The sequence below is a fragment of the Mixophyes fleayi genome, chromosome 5 (genome assembly GCF_038048845.1).
Source record: "Mixophyes fleayi isolate aMixFle1 chromosome 5, aMixFle1.hap1, whole genome shotgun sequence".
In the NCBI taxonomy this organism is placed as follows: Eukaryota; Metazoa; Chordata; class Amphibia; order Anura; family Limnodynastidae; genus Mixophyes; species Mixophyes fleayi.
In genome coordinates this window covers 65,329,450-65,352,572 of record NC_134406.1, presented here as the reverse complement: position 1 = coordinate 65,352,572, position 23,123 = coordinate 65,329,450, and the positions used below count along the sequence as shown (strand labels likewise).

The 23,123-nt window shown below is 38.0% G+C and overlaps 1 protein-coding gene across 1 annotated transcript in view; it reads right to left on the bottom strand.

Moving 5' to 3' along the window:
• KCNH8 (potassium voltage-gated channel subfamily H member 8) overlaps positions 1-23,123 on the bottom strand; it is a 325,816-nt gene that overhangs the window by 182,330 nt on the left and 120,363 nt on the right. Inside the window, exon 2 of the mRNA XM_075212321.1 lies at positions 12,401-12,634. Within this exon, the coding sequence (XP_075068422.1) occupies positions 12,401-12,634 (234 nt within the window). The remainder of the gene's footprint in view (positions 1-12,400; positions 12,635-23,123) is intronic.

Below are 23,123 nucleotides of genomic sequence, written 5' to 3'. Positions count from 1 at the left end.
ATTGCTTTAGTGAATGACTCTGTTAGGCATGAAAGATATGTCTATATGAGCAGAAATTCATTGCCTAAGTATTACAAGATCTGTGGGTAAATGTATCAAGCTGAGAGTTTTCCGGCGGGTTTGAAAAGTGGAGATGTTGCCCATAGCAACCAATCAGATTCTAGCTATCATTTTGTAGAATGTACTAAATAAATGATAGCTAGAATCTGATTGGTTTTTCAAACCCGCCGGAAAACTCTCAGCTTGATACATTTACTCCCTGGTCTCTGTTGACTAATTCCAGTTTTGCTATATCATCATTGTCTGAAGACTTAGAGGATTATTCGTTTTAGGCACCCGGTACATGGCTTTATCTGACTCTCTCTCTCTCTTTTTTTCTTGTTGTCCTTTTTTCTGGGATTCTTTCTGCTCTTTTTACATAGTACACTTTGATGCTGGTAGAATTTATTTATATTTTGATTCATCAGCAAGTATTTTCCACATTGTTTTGTTTCCCTAAATATTTACACAGTATAACTGTTTTTTTCGGTCTATTTGCTCTATACAGTGTACTGTTCTTTTGGACGTTGTCATATTGTACCTTGGGTTAGTTTTTTATTTGCGGTGTGTTGGGGTTTTTAACAAATCCTGTGTTTGCCCCTGCCCTGCAGGGTGCGATTCAAACTATGAGAACTTCGCAAACATTACAAGATCCTGCAGGTGGAACTAGAGGGCATTCAAGGATTTCCACAGCTCGGTGTAATATCATCTATCACCAGCTCCATTGCGATTCCTGCATCTGATCCTGCAACTACTTCATCTATCTTGCTTGACCAGGAACTCTGCTCCATCTGAAGTTTTTTCGCAGATCTGTTCACATGATGAGCCTGCTGGTGCAGGAAGACTGGGGCTCAGATCCCTATCACACTGATAGAGAGCAATGGCCGAGCAGCCGGGAACATCATGATATCAAGAAGTACCATAGAGATATTTACTAAAGCTTAGATGGGAGTTCTGTTTTTATTGCAGTGAGATTGCAAGGATCGCTTGGACAGAAGTTTTGACTTTACTGCCACTGTATTGTAAAGACAACTTGGGGCTAGATTTACCAAACTGCGGGTTTGAAACAGTGGAGATGTTGCCTATAATAGCCAATCAAATTCTAACTGTCATTTTGTAGAATGTACTAAATAAATGACACCTAGAATCTGATTGGTTGCTATAGGCAACATCTTCACTTTTTCAAACCCGCAGCTTAGTAAATATACCCCTTGGACTAGAGTTTATTGTTTGGAGGCATCTGCACAGTCCAAAGGGTCCGTTACTCAGGTAATTGCCTCATAACCACTCCTTATGACTACTTACTACATGTTTGGAATTCAAGAACTATATTCAAACCACTCATGTCTCATGGAACTGTATTAATCCTTTCTGGCTGTTAAGAGCAGAGTAGCGTGAGATCCTCAACTGCTAGAAACGCTTTGTGAGATTTTCACTTTTAGCAGCCCATGTTTCAAAGTACTGGGTTTTCCAGGCTTGGGTAGTAAAAGTTGTTTATCTGACAACTGCCTGGTGGAGAGGGTAGAGCACAGTAGGAAGTAATGAGCAACCAGGATATATTAGCAAAACTCTGAGCCAGGCAGGTAAGGGTTATTGTGGAGTAGTCTGTCACTTGTCTGATGAGGTGGACAGCACACGGCAGCAAGTAGTGAGTAACCAGATGGGTAACAAGACTGTAAATAGCAGAACTCTCAGCCAGACAGGCAAGGGTTAATGTAGAGTAGTCTGGCACTTGTTTGATGGAATGGACAGCACACGGCAGCAGCTAGTGAGCAACCAGATTGTAAATAGCAAATCTCTGAACCAGACAGGCAAGGGTAATTGTAGAGTAGTCCCACACTTGTCTGATGAAGCATACAGCACAGGGTAGCAAGTAGTGAGCAACCAGTCTGTAAATAGCAGAAATCTGAGCTAGATAAACAAGGGTTAATGCAGAGTAGTTTGACACTTATTTGATGGAGTGGACAGCTCATGGTAACAGGTATTGAGCAACCAGAATGTATTTGGCAGAACTCAGAGTCAGACATGCAGGAAAGGCAGTGAGAGCTTGACCCCTAGTTACCAGGACTTCTTTCTTAACGTCCTGGTATCATCACCTGTTGAATCATGGGTCACAGATGTTGCACTTGTGTGATGTTTTAACATTTGGTGAAATGTTCAATTCTAACACAATTACATAATTAGGTGCACAAAGCTCACCCTGTATGTGAGGGGCACGGATCTGTGTATGTGTAGCTGCAGAATAGTTTTATTTGTTCAAAATTGATGTGCTGCATATTTGGTTTATAAATGACCCTTATAGTTTCTATATTTCAGGTTGTGCTCAGTTGCTTGTGATTGCTGACCCACATATTACCCAGAAATGAGTATATTTTCCAGTGGATAGGAGAATATTGATTGAGGGCTCACTTATAGGAATGTATATGGCACATATCTCTAGCATCATTCAAAAGTTTCAGTATTAGTTCAAATATTAAGTGCAAAAAAATAAAGAGTAGTGGAGTAGACATGGCTGCATGTCAAACACGGGACTCTTCTAAAAATGCACCCTCTCGCCTCTCCATCATGACCATTTTGTGCTTCTTAAATGAGGCTAAGATTGTATGCTGGATAGTCATTTAGTAATAAAGACACTTATTTTGAGAATTATCAATTTGTGGCTGCATTAAACTTTATCAGGATAACAAATTGACAAAACGTTGATTATGAATCTAATAATTTTCTCCTATATGTGCATACTAATTGCTTCACCTTCAGAACCTTTAATCCACTGTGTGGCTCTTGTTTTCAGAAATCAATCCCAGTTAGTGGATTCACTCTCCTCATTGGAAGTATTTGCTGACAAAAAGAAAAAATGTATTGTATAATTGGATGACAGTGATACCCCTGAGGACTGTGGACAGTGAACCTAATTTTAATGTATAAAATGATAGCAATACATTGATGTCTATTATTAAACATTGTTTTAAACATCATTGGAAATGTGAAAGTACTGTACTTTGCTGTGTCATTTTCTGAGCATTTACTCTATAAAGATCCTTTAGAGGCCCCGTGGCTATTAGATATAATCTTGTCATTGAACAGATGGTTCTCTATCTACTGGAGAAAACAATGAATGTTGTAAATGTAAAAGATGTATCCAGTGCCAAGAAAACGTCATAGAAAGAATGGAAAGCATTGTTCAGGTGCAGACGCTGTATGTGGGATGCTTTGGAGTCATGTTTGTTTTTTCTCACAGATCCTCCATGTTAAGGTTACATGAGGATGTTCAGTCTTTTAAAGTGATAGATAACACTGGATGTCCATTTAATATCATGATATCATGAACGTAGTGTTTGTACAACACTAAATTAAAACCCCCAATGAACAATAATTAGCTAGTCTAGTCCCTTACTTGACAGTCACTCAAAATCCTTTGATCATATGATGATTGGTGCAAATTCGTTGCAAGGGAATTCCCTCTGTTATAACTATTACAATTTTGAATCCTATATTCACAAGCTAGCAATGAAAATGGTATTCAATTAAATGTATAAAATAACTGTATTATTATTGTATTTAACTTATGCAAGTATAAACGTTACTATACCATATAAAAAAAAAGTAAGATTTGTGTTATTTTATTTATACCTTATTATATCTTTATATTATATAATTTGGAAGACATATACTGGTCCGTTTAGATCCAAACTTAAATATGAATTAGGGGGGGGGGGGCTAGGGCTCACGGAATATTTCCCACTGTCGGTTGAAATTTAATGGCTGCAATAATTTGCAACAATATCATACAATAGAAAAAAACCATTTCAAACTGAATAATAACAGCAGATGGAAATTGTTATATATTTCACCAGCAGTGCTTATTCATCATTTTACTACATTACACTACATGCTGAGACAATATGTTCTGTCTCACTTTGAAAAGAGTGCACAGATCCCTACGGGAGAAACTGCTGCTTGACTGAGATGTCAATTACGAAATTCAGGCCATATTCTGAATTTCACATGTTCATTTGCAATAAATCTTTGTTGAAAGTGACATTCCTGACATGTGGCCACTGGCCATTCTCACAAAACTAGCCTCTGGTCTTATGTGAGTGACATTAACCATATAACATATATATAGTATGTGTATTATATAAAAGCATAGAATCTACAGGTCCATCTAGTCTGTCCTTTTTGTCTGTTTTTTTTGGTGCAATGTGTTTTTCATATTAAAATAATAGCAACTTGTTTGTCCCATAGATTCCTGAATTCTTTTGCTGTATTAGTTTCCGCCATAACTCCTGTGAGAAGAGTTAATAGATCTGTCACCATTTCTTTTAAAGTTTGGGTATGGGTTAACTGTGCATATTAAAATATTAATGTTAGAATACTTTATTGCAATTCATTTTTATTAAAATACAAGTGAAAACATTGGTCAATGCATTAATAGCAGAACAAAACAATTTGTATACATTTTTACATGTTAGCAGTAGGAAAAGCTACAGACTGTGCAAATATTCAAGGGGAGCTAAGACTAATCGTTAATTTAAAATTGTTGCATTTTATCTCAAAATAGTATCTCAAAATAGTACTTATTTACTTAGTAGGGGTAGCTAGTCTTGTATCTGAATCGCCTTTCCCACCTTAATATCTTCCTAAGAGGTGGTCTTGTCCACTTGCCATAATATCAGAACGCTGTGGAGTATGTAATTCAGCAAAAGAGCTGCTTACTTTATTTCACAACATTAAGGGCTAGATTTACTAAGCTGTGGGTTTGAAAAAGTGGGGATGTTGCCTATAGCAACCAATCAGATTCTAGCTGTCATTTTGTAGAAAGCACTAAATAAATGAAAGCTAGAATCTGATTGGTTGCTATAGGCAACATCCCCACTTTTTCAAACCCACAGCTTAGTAAATCTAGCCCTAAGTGTCATTTACATACCTCAAAAGTGTAAATATTTGTTTGTTTGTTTTAATTTGAGAGGAAAAATACTTAATTTTCCTATCTCCTCTGAGATGCTTCCATCTTTCACCACCACCTTATGTCACCACGCTCACTTGCCCTCCTGATCATTTGCTCCCACAAATTGCATCAAAATGTATTCATTCTATTGTACGTCAGCCTCTTTATATTGCAATTCTGAATCCTCAGGTGGTGCTATAAAGAGTGAGCAGTGTATTTAGCACATATTATGAGTTGCTAAGTGCTTAGCACAGTCTTTGTCCTCAATATATGTGACATACAGTATAATACTGTTGAGTTTATACCAAGTGGACAATAAAATGCCAAATGTCACCAATAAAAGCTGGCAAAATGTCAATAGCTGCAAAGTCCCCCAGTGATACTACTATTATGAATCTCACTTTTTTGTACAAAGAAAACATTTATCAAGCAACTGTGATGTTCTTGGTTAAATGAAGTATATTTAATATCTCCTTAACAATATCATCGCATACCATGTCGTGTGGTATCTCAATCATTTCTTCATTAAATTCATCTTCATTTGTAAAAGCTCCATCTCCCAACTTCAACAACCAATCACTGTATTCAGGATCTTCCGATCGCTGATTAATCTTCAATTCAAGTCTTTTAAATTGCCTCGAAAACGTAATGCTTCCTTGCACAATGGCAGCTCTCATTGCATGCGGTAGAACCGGCAAGCATTGTCTGAAGTCACCTCCCAGTAAAATAACTTTCCCCCCAAAGGGTATATTATTCTTCATAACTTCTCTCAAAAGACGATCTATTGTATTGAGTGTATGGTTAGAAACCATTGTGCACTCATCAATTATAAATAATTTTGCGAGCTGAAGGCTCTTAGCCTGATCGGATGTTGGCTTAATTCTGGATACAGATGTTTCATTAATTGGAATTGGAAGTCCATATAAGAAATGGACTGTCCTTCCTCCATTTCAAAGATTAGCTGCAATGCCTGTCGAGGCAGCAGTAATCACTTTTTCTCCTATCCCATTCATAAAATGGATCATATTAGCATAAAGGTACGTTTCTCTACTTCCTCCAGGGCCATCAATAAAGAACAAATTCTCACTTAGAGGTTTATTCGAAATTGCTTTCGTTATTTTGTCATATGCATTTCTCTGCTCTTCATTCAAAGTAAGGCTCATTTCTTCTGCTTGCTGCCTTTCTTTTTATTGATCAATTTCTTGATCAATCTCTGGCAAATAAACTGGAGGACTCGGAAGTCCGTAATGTGCGCAACTCATTCGATGGGAAGCAAACACATCATTAATATCTCTAAGGGCATAGCCCTCTCATTCATTGCAAGTAGGGTCTTGCGAATGAAGTCTGTGACAGTAATCTTCCATCATATCTTGTTTAAATTCTTCATACAATTTGCGTGGATCAGTCGGAGAGCCAAACACGCAAATGTATGCAAATAAATCTCGTAGTTGCCGAGGCATACTACACACAACTGCATCTTCCATAGTCGACTTCCACACCGTATCATCAAGCAAAAATCCTCTTGCTTTTGCCGCTTCACGAAAAGTCAAATATTCCACTTCACCAACAGTTCTCAAATCTTGGAAGCTTGTAGCTCCCTTGATGTGTAACAAATTTAATCTCAAATAATATCTCTCCCCTTCTTTTAACCCCACCAAGTACATTCTTCCAATCACCTTGTGTCCTCCTCTCTGTCTCTTTTTCCAAACTCCCTTTTCAAAAACAAAATGCTCAGGAATTTCTCTATAAAAAAATTGGCGAGCATTTTCATTGGTTTCATTCAGCTTGAACCAAGCCATCAGAGCTGAATTCTTATTCAATCTCTGTACAAAGTCTTCCATATTTTCTGTGTCGAAGAATATGCTCTGTTGTCCAGGCATATGCACCGCCAATCGTATGATGGCATGTGTCTGCATGTGCATTGGAAATGCAAATATTCTCCACATTGCTTCGGGAGCACTCACATATCTCGAATCTACATGCTTCGCAGGCTCATCATGTTTATCTACTTTAATTTCAACATTGGCACGATCATGTCCTTTATATACGTATTTAAAACAAATACTTCACACTTTGTATTGATGCACACACCTCAACATTGATGTGGCAATTATATTTCAGTAACAAATATGCGTTGTAAGGTACAACCCATGAATTGTCGAATATTTTTCCATTCACGTCAACCACTTTTCCTCTCATATATTTTGGATAACCGTTTACTGTTGCATTACAAAAATCTTTTGGAAAATTCTTCATGCATTTTCCGTTGTCCATGCATGGGGACTGGGGGTTTCTCAAGCCACATGGCGTATGAATCATATTTTTGGTGACGATTTCATACAGTCGTGGAAATTTTTCTTTATCAGGTATCTCAGCTGACACCATGTTATCAATATCTTCCACTGTCTTTAACTTTGACTCTGAATCCATAATTAATAAAATATGTGCATGTGGAAGTCCACGCTTTTGAAATTCAATAGAGTGAACTCTTGCCACTTGCATTCCAAATAATCCTTCATTCAATTCTTCAAGTAAAGTTTTAAGTTTTAAATTAAAAACCCTTCCTACCATATCAGGTCTATGTTCTACCTGTTGCCAAGGCTCCAGGTTTTCGACATTTTCTTGCCATTTTGGATTGCATGTCATAGTTATGAATATATCTGGTTTCCCAAATTTAGTCACAATAGCCATTGCATCCTGGTATCTTTGTTGCATATTTCTCGGGCTTCCCTCAAAACAAGATGGTAAAATGACCATTCTCCCTGGAGGAATTCCTGTCTCTTCAGCTCTTTCATTAATGTGGTCCATCAAGCCACTGTACTGTTCTACTCGCAAATATTTTTGATGGGTTTTCATCCAATTTAATCTATTTGCTTCAACTTTGACATAAGCATCAACAATATATTGCTGAGTCAATTTTCCACCATTGAGTAGAGGATTGAACTCATCTCTTACGGACAGATTATAGCTGTAAAACATTATCATAGTCAAGCGATCATTCTTATTCGCTCCAATCAATTTCATTTCAGTGCTCCAGTTTTGTTCCGCACGCGGAAAGAATAGTGGATACACCATAGCATCAAGATTGGGATCAAGAATGCTCAGTCTTTTCAAAGGAGGAACTCCTGGTTTTGGTCTTAAATGAACCAAAATATCTCTATTAAACGCAGGTTCCCCATCCGTATTTTCAAATACCACAGCTACTTCACTCACTCTTGCTACGTTGTAACGTCGAGGATCTTGTTTTCGGTCTTGTTTAATTGCCATCATAATATTAGGCATCTCCGTATAATTCCTCATTGCTTCCCTTTTAGCATCTATTTCAACCTCATGTAACATTCTGTACGCCTCCACAAACTTATTAATTTCTCTTAGTAATTTCTCAATTTTTTCCATAATATGTTCATCGCAATCTTTATTTTCTGGCATATCTGCTCTCTCCTTTGAAGCATCGTCAGTATCAAGTATGTAAAGTTGAGCAAACTTTCGTTGCCTATCTTCTGGATGTAAAGTTCCAGTTCTATGATAAATCTGACCTTGAATGCGAAAGCAATAAGGTCCATTACCTTTTGGTGTAGTTATAGCAGCTCCCATTGATGCAAAAGCAAAAGAATTGTTATAATTTCTTGTTTTCCATAAATAGTTTGCTATACTTATCCATTTTTTTCTCTGTCATCAATTTTTTTAGAATGTCAGGAAAATCCTGCTGTTGTAATCTAACTTTTCCTTTCTGGCAGCATTGAGTAAATTTTTCATCTTGTGGCCTTTCGGCCAAAAAATTCTTTGAGTTACAAAACTCGCATCTTACATTCATGTTTCCACAGTAGTGCTGGTCTACTGCGTTTTCATCTTTGTTAGCTTTTAAAGGTAACGCATCCGTCATAAACTTTTTCTTTTTAGCGTCAGCTAATCGTCTCCTTCCATCGCTTTTTGACTGCCTTTTACTTCTCTCGCATCTCTTCAGTCTGACTTTCCCTTAACTGTCTCATTCCAACTTAATTTGCCTCTCTTTCCTGCTCTCGCGTCTCGTCACTCTTACTCTCTCTTAATTGTGTCATTCCAACTCTACTTGTCTGCCTTTCCTGTTCTCGCATCTGGTCATTCTGACTGTCTCTTAACTGTCTCATTGCAATTCTATTTGCCTTTCTTTCCTGCTCTCGCATCTGGTCATTCTGACTCTCTCTTAAGTGTCTCATTGCAATTCTATTTGCCTCTCTTTCCTGCTCTCACATCTGGTCATTCTGACTCCTCTTAACTGTCTCATTGCAATTTTATTTGCCTCTCTAACCTGCTCTCGCATATCTTCACTCTGACTCTGTCTTGATTTGCACATTTGGGCAGTTTTCGCCCTTCGCCTCACTTCTTCATTTGCGTATTTTTTTGACCTCCCCATTTAAATAAGAATAAAAAAAATAAAAATAAGATAATGAATTTGTTTCCTATTGTTTGATAGTGAGGGCTATAGAAGTTGGATTGTGGTTTATATTTCGCGGACTTATTAGTACAGCATGAGTAGTAATTTTTGCTGACTTGTTAGGAAAGCGTCAGTAGTAGTTTTTTGCGGACTTGTCAGTAGAGCGTGAATAGTAATTTTTGCCGACTTGTTAGGAAGGCGTGAGTAGTAATAGTAGGTGTTTGGCAAGTTGTTAGGAAGGCGGGTAGCACAGTAATGACGTCCATGCATATGGTGCTTTCATCAGGTTTCTTCACTGTGTTAAGTATACTACGCATGTGTGTTCATGAGGTAAAATTACCTCACGAAAAAGAGTTTGAGCCCTCAACTCGTAAATTTAGCCTTTACTACCCCTCCCACGGGGGAAAGGGGGGATGATGGAAGTTAACTGACTTCACTATTAGAATTTTTTTGTCAAATAATGTCAGTATACCAAATTTCAGGTCAATTGGATGAGCCCTTTCTGAGAAAATAGTTTTTTACACACACACACACACACACACTAACACACGCCGCTAGGCTTATATATATTAGATATATATATATATATATATATATATATATATATACATTTATATATATATATATATATATATATATATATTTATTTATTTATTTATTTATATATATATAGATTCCAGGTGAGGCGGCACTCAAGGATTTAAGACAGATTGTAGTTTGTATCAAAAGGGTGTGTTTAATCCATTCCAACGTTTCAGTATAGTACTTTCCTCAGGGGCATCATGTATATATATATATATATATATATATATATATATATATATATATATATATATATATATATGTGTGTATTTACTTCGAATAAATATACTGTATCACTATATCCTGCTTGGATTACATAAGGAAAACTAATCAAATAATAACAATAGAAAATTAGTGTATCCATGAATCTGTTCGAAATTTTATCCCATGTTTAATGTAACCCTAAAATGATACCATAAATATGGATTAGCCTGCTTTTTCTGTTCATATAGGGACAACATGTGTCCAATACTTTATGAAAGTTTAGGACAAGTTATATTAAAAGAGTTTTATCTTTGAAGTAGTAGGTATTATTCATGTAACAGTGTTCTTTTTATCTTTCTTTTTTTTATTATCTTTTTTATTTGTGCATCCCTCAATGAAAACATAACTCAAGGAACGCTAGTTCAAATTATACATTTGTTCTTAATGAAGCTGGAGTCTAAGCCAGTTATATCATATGAATAAAGGAACATCCGTTTGTCAAATGCTAATACCTGATGGACCCAGGTGACGACATCACTAGGCATTACATGGTTACAAGTCCAGCTGCTGGCATACAGTCTAAGCTATTCTACTGAGAGTTGTGTAGCTTCAGTAGGGATCTGTGAACTGAGTGAAATTGCTGTAATCAACCTGCCCTACAGTATAATGACCCAAAAAATTGTTAAGCAAGTGAGGTGCCAATTACTTATGTATCATTAGTGCCATATTCCACGCTGAGGACCTCATTTAGAGTTGGACACAAAGTCCGTATTAGGCGCATTGAACAAAAAAACACTATCACGCATGTGCAGCAAGCACCAAATCCGCCTGCAACTTGGATGCAATTAACACTTGCAGCAGCTTGCGACTCACTACGAGAGAATGGGAGGAACGAACGCGGAATTGTGAAGGCGTGACCATGTAAATAAATCCCAGTCGCAGTGAGGCGCAGATGTAACACACGTCAAAAAAGAGCTAAAGCTGTGCGGCAGGAATTAGGTGGCGCAAGCGGTTAGCTAGTTGCAGGAACTGCTCGCAGCTCGGTAGGTTATTACGAGTGGGCCGCGACCAAGCCCTACCAAGCTGCGGCACACTCCCACTCCTACACTTCTTAAACGGACTTTGTGTTCGACTCTAAATGAGGTCCTGAAAGTGCACAGCCCGTTCATGCTAAGCAGCAACGATGGCAGGTGTTTGAAGTGAAACACTCTATCATTGCATTGCAGGTATACCATCATTTCATAAATTATTATGTTTCCATGCCTAGCAGTGATTCACAAAGGAGGGAACTAGCCACTCTAAGTCTTATTTTTTAGGTGTATGCCCGATCCTAAAATCTGAGGGAACTCATCCATCTTGTACAAGATGGATGAGTTCCCTCAGAGATAAATGCACCTTCTTTTAAATGTTGTTGCTGTATGCCAGGACTGGTCTCACATAGTAGAAGAACCCTTTAAATAAGATTAAAAGCTGCCAGCAAACCCCTAAACTTATCAGCCTGCTGTCATGATGTTAAATCTTGGTCTACTCAATTGTTTTTTAAGCAAATCATTATAAATTTTGTGTTTAACTTTTAAGCAACTGCATGTATTCTAATTATTCTCTAGGCAAACTGGTTCAATTAATAGTTCAATTCTTTATAGTTACTGCTAAATGTAGTCTATTGGAAGAAATTATAAGCTTAAAATGTAAATGGCAGGTTGACTTTAAACATATTATTAGTTAAATAGCTTTACTTCCATTACTTCAGACCCACAAGGGGACTTTTCATATTATAGGGATAATTGAAGATTTACATATATTACCTACTAACCCACACATCATGTGATTGATAGTTAGCAGAGAAATTAATGGTTCCATTTTGATGCAATATAATGCCCTTGTGTAATACACTAGATGAAATGCCACACATATTACTTTTTATGTATTTCTTCATCTAATATTATGTAACTTACAATTTCACGTAAGCATTGCCTAATAAATATTAAAGGTTATGTTTGCAATTAAATCAGTGTTTATAGCTTGCCTATTTATAAAGGTACATGTTTTAGCATTGACCTTTATATTTATTTTGTTATTTTGGTTACTAAATTGTGACTGCTTAAAACACTGAGAATAGGGGAGGATGCAGACTATTTATATCAACCTCACAACTATGCAAAACACTTAAGAATAAAAATAAAGCAGCCCCTTGAGGATATAAAATCACTTACCATTCTTCTTGTAAAACATGATTTCCCCCTTGAATTCACTCTTTTCCTCTAGTGACATTTCAATTTCAAGTGTTGTCTGTTCATTTGTTTCAGCACCAAATAAAAATTTACAGCTGCAACTCTTCTGCATGACCTCGGTTCGTGCAAATCCGGCAAGTTCACAGAAGCCATCTGAACAGTAAACTATGGGGAATCCCTTGGCCACCTGAGCATTTGCAAGAATGAAGTTACTGTCTGTAAAACAAATTGTACAAAATAAAATAAATAAATAACATGTATCACAAACTACAATTATAGGCAACATATGTAGTGGTGGTGGAAATATAATCCCCCTAGCTACATTTGTTTATGCATGCATTACCATCAGTATGTTATTTCACATGCATGCACATTAATATAATTACTGGTGTATACAAAATATTCTCTAGAGAAACAGTGAGAATGCAGTTTAAGTTTGAAAACAGTATCTAATATTCTATTGAGCACTAAAAGAAAACAAAGAAATACAGTAATTCTTTTTAGCAAAAGACATGGGAGGAATAAGTCAACCTCGCTATTTATCAAGGGTATAAAGCTGTTAGGGAGACTAGGTAAACTACATATTTAGAAATTATGCATACTGTGCATGATTTATCAAGGGTTGTAAACTGCGATTAGGTGTATATAATCTGCAAAATCACTCTGCGAATGCCCAGGATTGGACCATATGCTACAGAACACAGGCACGTTCAATTCCTCTTCAAGCACAAAGTACATTTACTACAGCCTACGATTTCAGGGAGGGTACAGGATGGGGTAGGAGCGCTTGCCCATAGTCAATGTGCAATAAGGGAGTGCCAATCACGAGCGCTCACAGCAGAGTCTGATTCAAGCTCTGGGCATCTCTCAGGTACTTGTTTTTCAGTCGTATCTCTTATTTCAGCTACAGGGATAGTCTAACTCCTGATTACTAGTGATGACAGTCACGTATGCATGCTATAACATGTGTTTGCAATCAGGACCAACTGTAAAAATGTATCTTATGTTCAGTTGACATTAAGAACATACTAAAAAAATGTATTTCAAGGCAAAAATGAAATAAATAAATAAACTATTTTAACTGTTTTAGCATTAATGCCTATATTAACAGGTGACATTAATTGTTTTTTTGTCTGTGTTTTCTTTTGCAAACTTATATCCCACATAGGTATTGGACGTATCCTATAATGTCTTGTGTAGTAGAGCTGAGCAGACCTACACCCGAATTAATCAGTGCACGTATCTTCAGACCCACTCCTAGTTGAATTTTGGAGTAATAAACGCACATTGCAATCAGTATGCCTGTCTTGATGAATCGTGTCCACTGAATAAATGTTTCTATACTTCCACTCACAGCACTAATGCACTGTGAAGATTTGCCATTTTTGCCTGGCATCCACCTGTGAGACAGACTCTTACTTAACATACTGTATGCACCCTAACTCCTTCAGGTGCTGCACAACTCACTCCAAGCTTCCTGCGTTTGGATGAGGGAGGCACCCTCAGTGCTCCCAGATTTTTGTTGCTCCTCTGTGTCAGACTGGGAGTGTAGCAATGCTGTAACATCACCATGTAGCACCATGCTCTCAGCCTATCACAGACAATGAGGAGCATCAGTGTGATATTTCATCCCTCTCCTCTTCCCACATGCTCTACAAGTTGAGAAATGGTACGGGAGAGGGCCAGACAAATCATTTTAACATAACTGAATGCCCCCTTATTCCCCATTGACACATTTTTCAGGTGTTCAGTCCTGTGCAGTGAGGCATAAGACCATTTCCACTCTGCAAAAAGACTTGTCCTATACTTTTTTAGTACCTATTTTTGCCTTCATGTTGCACTTTGAAGGAAAATTGCCTTTCCATTTGTACTAAAAAAATGTAGTAAAACATTTTACAGACACAAAATTGGCAGATGTAAAAAAGGACAGTCCCATTATCCCCTCACTCTCCTAATGAATTTAGGCCATAAATGAGGCTTACACTAATCAGTATTTTAATAAAAACATTGAAAAGTTTACACTTTTGAACAGAGCACTTCTAAAAGTTCATCTATCTATCCTCACACTGAGTTTTACTCTTACATTGCAGAGTTGTCTTAAGAGAGAATTGAGTAGACATACAACTTGAAATGCACTGAGCCAGCCATCCAGGTGCATTGGTGAAAAACCAAGGTGCTTTTTAAGGCTCTTCGATTTGCACTTCATAATTGACCTCCATTACAGAGCTTTGGATTGGTGTGCCATACAGCTAACACAGACTTGTCAGTAAGAGTATGTAGACCTTCCAGACATAACACGGAAGTGAATTGTGGTTCACAAATCATTTTTTTTTTTTAAACTAAGGATGATAAATCCATGAAGTAGACTTTCAGCAGTTGTGTTGGGGCCACATACAGTAAAGTAATTCAACAATACTTGGAACAAACATATTGCTATTGTTAAGACTGAGACAGAAAATATTAACTCAAAGCAAACAATGCCCCAAAACTTCTACACCCCAAAAAATGCACCCCCAAAAAACAACAACCACCCCCCAAAAAACAAACACACAAAAAATTCATACTAAATGGACCTGTTATTTTCTGCAGTCAAATTCTATGTCTATGTATTATGGTTCCTATATGGATCATTGGTGTGATTTGGGGTGAGTAAAATCAAGCAAGTAATAACTTTGTAGTTCAGCAGACATTTGACTTGACACCTCTTCTCCAAATTATTAAAAAACAAGTTGTACTGGATGTAGATTTAGTGCATTTAGGTTAGGGATATAAGTGATATTGAATAACAAACATGTTTTAGAGTCTTGTGGGTAGATTTTTAACACTGGTATATCAAGATGCAGTCGTAAATTTACCATATAGTTGCAAAGTAGAAAAAAAAAAGAAAACCATACCTCTTGGTTTTATTACCATTATTATTATTGTCCTTAATTTCTAGGACACCACCGTAGGCTGCAAATCCAAACAGTGGGAAGCTATACAAAGTAGACAAAATAAATGCAGACATGAAAACATAAGAGAGCTAAAATCAACAGTAGGCTCACAGTGGACATTGGGGGGCCTATTTATGAAACTAAAAAGTGTGTTCAATCCCCGAAAATTGACGTTTTTGGGGATTAACCTCAAAATTCTTATTTACTATCACTGCATCGCAGCAGATATCATAGATATCTGCTGCTTTACATATCTCTTTGTTTTACTGAGCAGTCCCCATAACAGTGTAGGGGACTGCTCAGTATCGCTATTTACTAAAGTTTGATAAAAAAAAATGTATAATTTTTTTAGTATGTTAATGTGCGCATGTGTGGAGGGCATGTGATTCCTCCCTGTCACACACCGCTCTCTCTCTGCAACTGTATAGTGCAGGAATATTCGTGCGCATGCCCAAGGTTTTCAGTCAGCGCATGCGCACTGGAGTGAGAAGAGGACTCCCGTGGATCGCATACTTTTTCGGAAGTGAAGAGGCAGTGGTAAGCAAGTTTTGCACTTCATAGGAAGAGCAGATTTTCGGAACTGCTGTTTCTTGTTGCTTTTTTCATAAATATGAGAAATAGTTCAATCCTTATCAATGCGATAAGGAGTGAAAACTATTTTTCATTTTATGCGTGTTTGATAAAAGTGCCCCTGGGACAGTTGTAAGGGGGTACCACTTTTGAGAAGTATAGGTTGGAATAGAGTAAGCAATAATAAAGAAATAGGTTTTCAGAAAGTGTTTAAAGATATGAAAGCTGTGGGAGTCTGATTGGGCATGATAGGGAATTCAATAAGTGGGCAGTGGCTCAGGAGGAGTTTTATAGTGAGAGGTGATTATCAAGCACGAGATGTGATGCAGGTCACAGTTAGATGTAATAGGGCATGAGGGAGAGTATTTCAAGATGAGTTTTGAGATAAATGAAAGAGTGGTATTTTTGAGGCTTTGTAGGTGAGGGTAAGTAATTTGAATTTGGATTCTGAAGGACACAGGTATACAGTATAGAGATTTGCAAAGTGGTAATGTGGAGCAGCGAGAGAGGTAGATTAGTGTTGTTGCAGCATTTAAGATGCATTGGACATGTTGAGCTTTAGGTAGCATTGGGACACCATATGGAAATAGTAGAGAGACAGTTTGCTACACAGGATAGTACAGAAGGAAAGTGGTCAATGAGGAGCTGTAGATTTGGGTGTTATTACATAATGGTGGCAGTGGACGCCGAATGATTTCATTAGTTCACCAAGAGATGAAGTGTAGAATAAGAAAACAGAAGTCCGAGAACAAAGCTTTGGGGGATCCCCAACAGATAGTGTAAGTGGATGGAAGCATGTGTAAAAAGTAGAGAAACTGAAGGCACAGTTCAAAATGTAGGAAGTAAACCAGGAAATCACTGTATCACAAAGGCTAATATAGTGAAAGGTGTGCAGAAGAACAGGGTGATGAACTGTGTGGAAAGCAGCATAGAGGTTCTGGAAGATGAGTATGGAGAAGTGACCCTTAGACATTGCTGTAAGTAGACCATTGGTCGGTTTGTGAGGTCAGTCTCAGTGGAATGTTGGAGACGAGAAGGGAGTGATATGAAATAAAGTAAGATAGGCAGGGTTTTGCAAGTCCCTCAAGTAGTTTAGAGGCACAAGGGAGGAGAGAAATATTGAGGTAGTTGGAAAGATAGGCTGGGATGAGAGATTATTTCTTTAAGATGAGCGCATCCGTAAAGGAGGATTTAAATGGCCACTAGAAAGAGACAGGTTGAAGAGGTGGACTTGCTGTATAGGTGAGGAAGCTGAAAATTTTGGAGTCAATAATATAGAGAGGGCAGATTGTAGTGTGAGATGATGAGATGAGTGCAGTTACTGGGAAGAATGAACTGAGGCTAGATTGTGAAGTATATCATCATCATCATCATCATCATCATTTATTTATACAGCGCCACTAATGCCACAGCGCTGTACAGAGAACTTATTCACATCAGTCCCTTTCCCATTGGAACTTACAGTCTAAATTCCCTAATATAGACACACACTCACACACAGACAGACAGAGAGGGAGACAGACAGACAGAGTAGGGAGAGACTAGGGTCAATTTTTGATATCAGCCAATTAACCTACTAGTATGTTTGAAGTGTGGGAGGAAACCGGAGCACCCAGAGGAAACCCACGCAAACACAGGGAGAACATACAAACTCCACACAGATAAGGCCATGGTTGGGAATCAAACTCATGACCCCAGTGCTGTAAGGCAGAAGTGCTAACCACTAGGCCACTGTGCTGCCCTATAGTATAGAAGTATAGGAGATAGTGGGAGGAGTAGGTGGGATCTGTCATGAGGAAATATATTGCCTAATGGTTTTGATTTTCCCTTTGAAGTGGGTGGAAAAATCATGGGCAGTAAGGGGTGCATATGGGCTGAGAAAAAGTGGCATGATGGCACCAGGCGCTAGAAGAATATGTAGGTATTAGAGAACTGGAATATGTTTGCTTTGCAAGTGAAAGGGCAATGTTGTATGATGAAAAGATGAATTTATAGTGGAGAAAGTCAGTTTGAAATGAAATTATGTACAGTGGTGCTCAGCAGTACAGGAGCAGTATTGCAGGAGGAAGGTCTGTTTGGTATGCCATGATTGAGGCCTGTATCACTGGAGACTGTATGTGATAGCTGGAGTTGTCAAGAAATTAGAATAGTTTGTGTAGTTGTAGAAATAGATTGCCAGGTTATTTAAGAACAGGGTAATTATACGAGAGAGTAGTTTTTTAGTGAGCACGACAAACCTTAGGTGTCCATGTGGCTTTTGGTGCAGGTGTGGGGGCTATTAGCATGAAGTAAGGTTAGACTGAAGGAAACGAGAGCAAAATAGAGCAGGAAGGCCACATTGGAGAAAATAGAGATAGAGTGGAAATGGGAGAAGTCAAAGCCAAGGGAGTATCCATCACAGTGGAAAAGCAAAAATAAGTGGAGGAAGTTTTGTGACAGCACAGACAGCGGTGTTTTCAATGGGAAAGTTAAATTCACTTAATGTGAGAATAGGTAGGTTAAAGGAAAAGAGGAGTAATAGCATCATTAAAAGTAGAATGCTGGAATTTTGGTTTGGGGGAACAAATTACAATCAGGAGAAAAATATATATTTAAAGATATTAAGGCAATATATTATTGATTATATAAATGTATGCATAAATGTATGCAGAATATGAATAACTCAGTATAGTGGCTGAAAATTATCACCATATTGGGTAAAATAGTCTGTTTTCTGTTGTGGTTGTATTGAAACTTCAGGGCGGACATGATTAGTTTTGCTGGAATAGATTCTAGAGGAGTCTAAGACAGACTATTAGTACAGCTTGGTAGCACTTCCACTTGGTTTATATGATTATTCATGCTGTGTCTTTAATATAAGGGTTGCAACAAGTTTTAGTTTTAATAGTTTATGTTGCAGGAACAACATATTTATTCTGTTTTTCTGGAGTCTCTGCATCGTTCAATATGCTGATGTATAGTCTAAATTATTATTACTATTGTTGCTGGTCTTACTTGTGTTTATAATTTATAATTGTCGATCTATAACGGAACTTATGTATATAAAGAATTTGCTTTTCTGGGAAAGCAAAACAAAAAATCTTGAAACTCTATATGAATTTCAATACAATCAAATTACTGCCACAACCTGAGTTCAACATTGAAGTTTCCTCTTGATAATAGCATTAGCCCAGATGATTGATTAGAACATTTTTAAGGAGGCATGCGTTTATAAAAGCAATAACAGTAGTTGTTCAGATGATGACTTGGACCAATGCAGGGGTACCTGACCACAGTCTGAGGGGCTTATGACCAGAGATGCTCAGACTCGGTTTTCTGAAAACCGAACCCACCCGAACATAGGGGATCCGAGTAGGCTCGCGAGCCGGCTCGTTACTTTCGTGCTTCCTCTTATCTGAATCGAGGCAAAACGTCACCGTTGAGTTGTCAGATCTCACGGGTTTTGGATTCCATAAGTACCTCTCCAGGAGATCCAGCGTCATTGCTCACACAGAAACAGGCGTAGCAGTGTTTTTGTCACTCTCCGGTCTCCAGTGACATTGCTCAGTGCCATTGCTCACACAGAAACAGGCATAGCAGTGTTTTTGTCACTCTCCGGTCTCCAGTGACATTGCTCAGTGCCATTGCTCACACAGAAACAGGCGTAGCAGTGTTTTTGTCACTCTCCAGTCTCCAGTGACATTGCTCAGTGCCATTGCTCACACAGAAACAGGCGTAGCAGTGTTTTTGTCACTCTCCATTCTCCAGTGACATTGCTCAGTGCCATTGCTCAAACAGAAACAGGCATAGCAGTGTTTTTGTCACTCTCCAGTCTCCAGTGACATTGCTCAATGCCATTGCTTACACAGAAACAGGCGTAGCAGTGTTTTTGTCACTCTCCAGGCTCCAGTGCCATTGCTCAGTCACTTGACTAAAATTGACTGGAAATGATTGGAAATTAATGTTATTGAGGTTACTAATAATGTATGGATAAAAAAAGAGCCACATTATGTGATTTTCTAGTTAAAGGTTATAGTGTGTGAATTACATTAACAAAAGGGAGGGATTTTAGAAACAAAATGGGATCCAAAACCAAAACACACGAGAGCGGTTTTACCAAAACCAAAACCAAACACAAAGTTAATCAAGATCCAAAACCAAAATACGGGGGTCAGTGAACATCTCTATTTATGATACTAAATTTGCAGTATTTTTCTTTGTAACTTGAGCTGGTCCAACTTCCACACGAAATAATGAATCTCATAATTTTACAGATGGCTATTTTCTCTCTGAAAGCATCTCTTTACTAGGGAATACAACATAGTAAACAGCAGTTTAAATGCGCCACATTGCAAGACATCACCAGGGCAGTTCCATGCAAGGTAATCTACACTAGGATATTTTTTTCAATCACTGCCAGTCCTGGCACCACTGGGATCAATGCAGTTTATACTGAAATGGAGTAGTGATATACTGTATCACAGTTTGGTAAGAGAAAACTTTAGCCTGATACATACTATATAGTGTATAATTATAAAAAATAAGTCGTGGCATCTCAGCATTATACCATAATCCAACAGCCTCAGTATTAGCCAATGGCTTCACCTCTACTCCTTTTACTATACACAATGGCACCAGACAGGAATGCCCTCTTTCCCCCCTTATATTTGCCCTCATTATAGAACCCCTTGCAGCGCGCATACGAAACAACCCTGATATTACGGGTATACCAACCTCCACTAGGGACCATAAAATTGCTTTGTACGCTGATGATGTCATCTTATCACTGACTAACCCTCATATCACGCTCCCAAATCTTATTAAAGAAATTGACACATACAGCTCCCTTTCCAACTATAAGATTAACGCTGACAAATACGAGATTTTGAGTTTAAATATTGCGCCCGCAGAAACTCAGACACTAAAAATTAACTTTAAATTTAGGTGGCAATCTAAGCAACTCAAATATCTAGGTGTATACCTAACTAAATCTTACTCCCAACTTTATGCTGCTAATTTCCCAAAGCTCATTAACACAATAAAAGCTGACCTTACACAGTGGTCTAAACTTACGGTCTCCTGGTTTGGTCGTATAGCCACTATAAAAATGAATATATTACTCCGCCTCCTCTATTTATGGCAGACCCTCCCCATACATGTCCCCATGCATGTACTTAAAAACTTACAGCAATCCCTGTCAAAATTCATATGGGCCGGTCGTAAACCAAGAATCCGACTTCGGCTTTCATTCAAACACCAAAGCATAGGAGGCCTGGGTGTACCCAATTTAATAAAATACTATCAAGCCACTCATTTAGTGCAATGCGTCCTTTGGCACTCTCCCCCAGGTCGGCGTGTCTGGACACATGTAGAAGCTGATTTACTTAACCTATACTCACCCTCCTCGTTGCTTTGGACCAAGCCTCAGCACATAACCAAACTCTTAAACCATATCCCCACAGCTAAATTCTCACTAGCTATCTGGGACCGAGTGACACGTATATATGAACTTCGTTCCCAACATCCGCTGCTCGTCCCATTATGGAACTCTCCTGATTTCCCCCCAGGGATAAATCATAAAGCCTTCCATTACTGGACTCGCCACCATCTTCTATTTCCATGGGACATTGCTCGCATGAATATCTTCCCTACATTTACGGAGCTAAAAAAAAGATACAATTTTCCCAATTCAATTTTTTATCAGTACCTACAAATTAGACATTTTTACAACTCCCTACCTAAACCAGCCCTCACTGATCAGTGCTCTCCCCTAGAATCATTCTGCAAGCACCCAAACTCCACGAGAGGCCTCATATCCTCATTATACCAACTATTAAACAATTATGGCCTTCCATCTAAAGAACCACATGAACTCGCGTGGGGAAAAAGACACAGGAGAGATTATAGATCCTAAAGAGTGGACCAAGATTAGAACCAATCTGGCTAAAACCTCTATCTCTGTTCGAATCAAAGAAAATTCATTCAAAATATATAGTAGATGGTACTTGGTCCCATCGCGTCTTCATTCTATATTCCCAGCCTCTTCGGACAGATGTTAGAGGGAGTGTGGTTGTAGGGGCTCCCTGCTGCACGTTTGGTGGTCATGCCCCAAGATAGTCTCATACTGGCAACAAGTCCTTAAGTTGATATCCTCCATTACTCACATTCAAATTCCTGACACACCGCTCTTTTCATTACTCCCTAGACCTCTCCCTAATATATCCCGCCCAACCCAAAAACGAATTAGACATATTCACAATGCAGCTAACTGCCTGGTTGCTTCGCACTGGAAGAACTCGATCCCACCCTCACTTACTGCGACCATAAATTTTGTATGGTCAACATATCGATTGGAAAGTATAACCGCCTCCCTCAACGATACTCCAATTCAATTCAAAGCTGTGTGGAACCCCTGGACATCCTTTTATGAAGCAGAACCGCCCCTTTCTACCGTTTGACATTCTCTTAGTTTAACTTACTATCTAATTACTTCTTCCTGATTGGAGATGACTGACTAAATATACCAATCTCTTGCTCTAGTTACCATAGTCATACTCACTCATCTTTATTTTTCTCTCTCCCTTATCAGATACCTTCCTACTTGTAGGTGAGGGGAGACATACAGGGGGTTAACCCTGTATGTCTCCCCTCACCTACAAACTTTTTCTCTTTGAATTATATACACCAAATCTACATTTGGATTTTACATCACTTTATTTATCATACGTCCTGCAGATGTTTTAATTTTATCCACATGTATTTATGTTCTTCTCCATTTATACAACTCATTGCTGATGTTTTATACGTGTAAACCTGTTTAAATAAACAATAAAAAAAATTGTTTCAAAAAAATAATAAAAAATTAACTGTTTCAGTAAAATGTATCCATATGGAAATTACAGTATATATTCTTAAAAAAATATAATTAAGCAAGAACACCAAAGAGTGGAGTGTATTATGGCATCTGCAGTAATGTTGTTAGCAAGTTAAGCATCATAACTTTGGCATCCGTTTTTCCAGATAATTAAGCTGATTGTGGGATTTGCACTGCTTTCACTGCAGTGGAAATCGCTGCTTCCCACAATCTGAAGTGGGTAAATGCAATGTGGCAGTTTCACAGCCAAAGGGAACTCTTTGCCTCTTTCAACCTCAATGGCAGAATGCTTTACTTAGAGATACAGCAGAGTTAGAAAATTATAGAATTAGCTTATTTAAAACCTGAA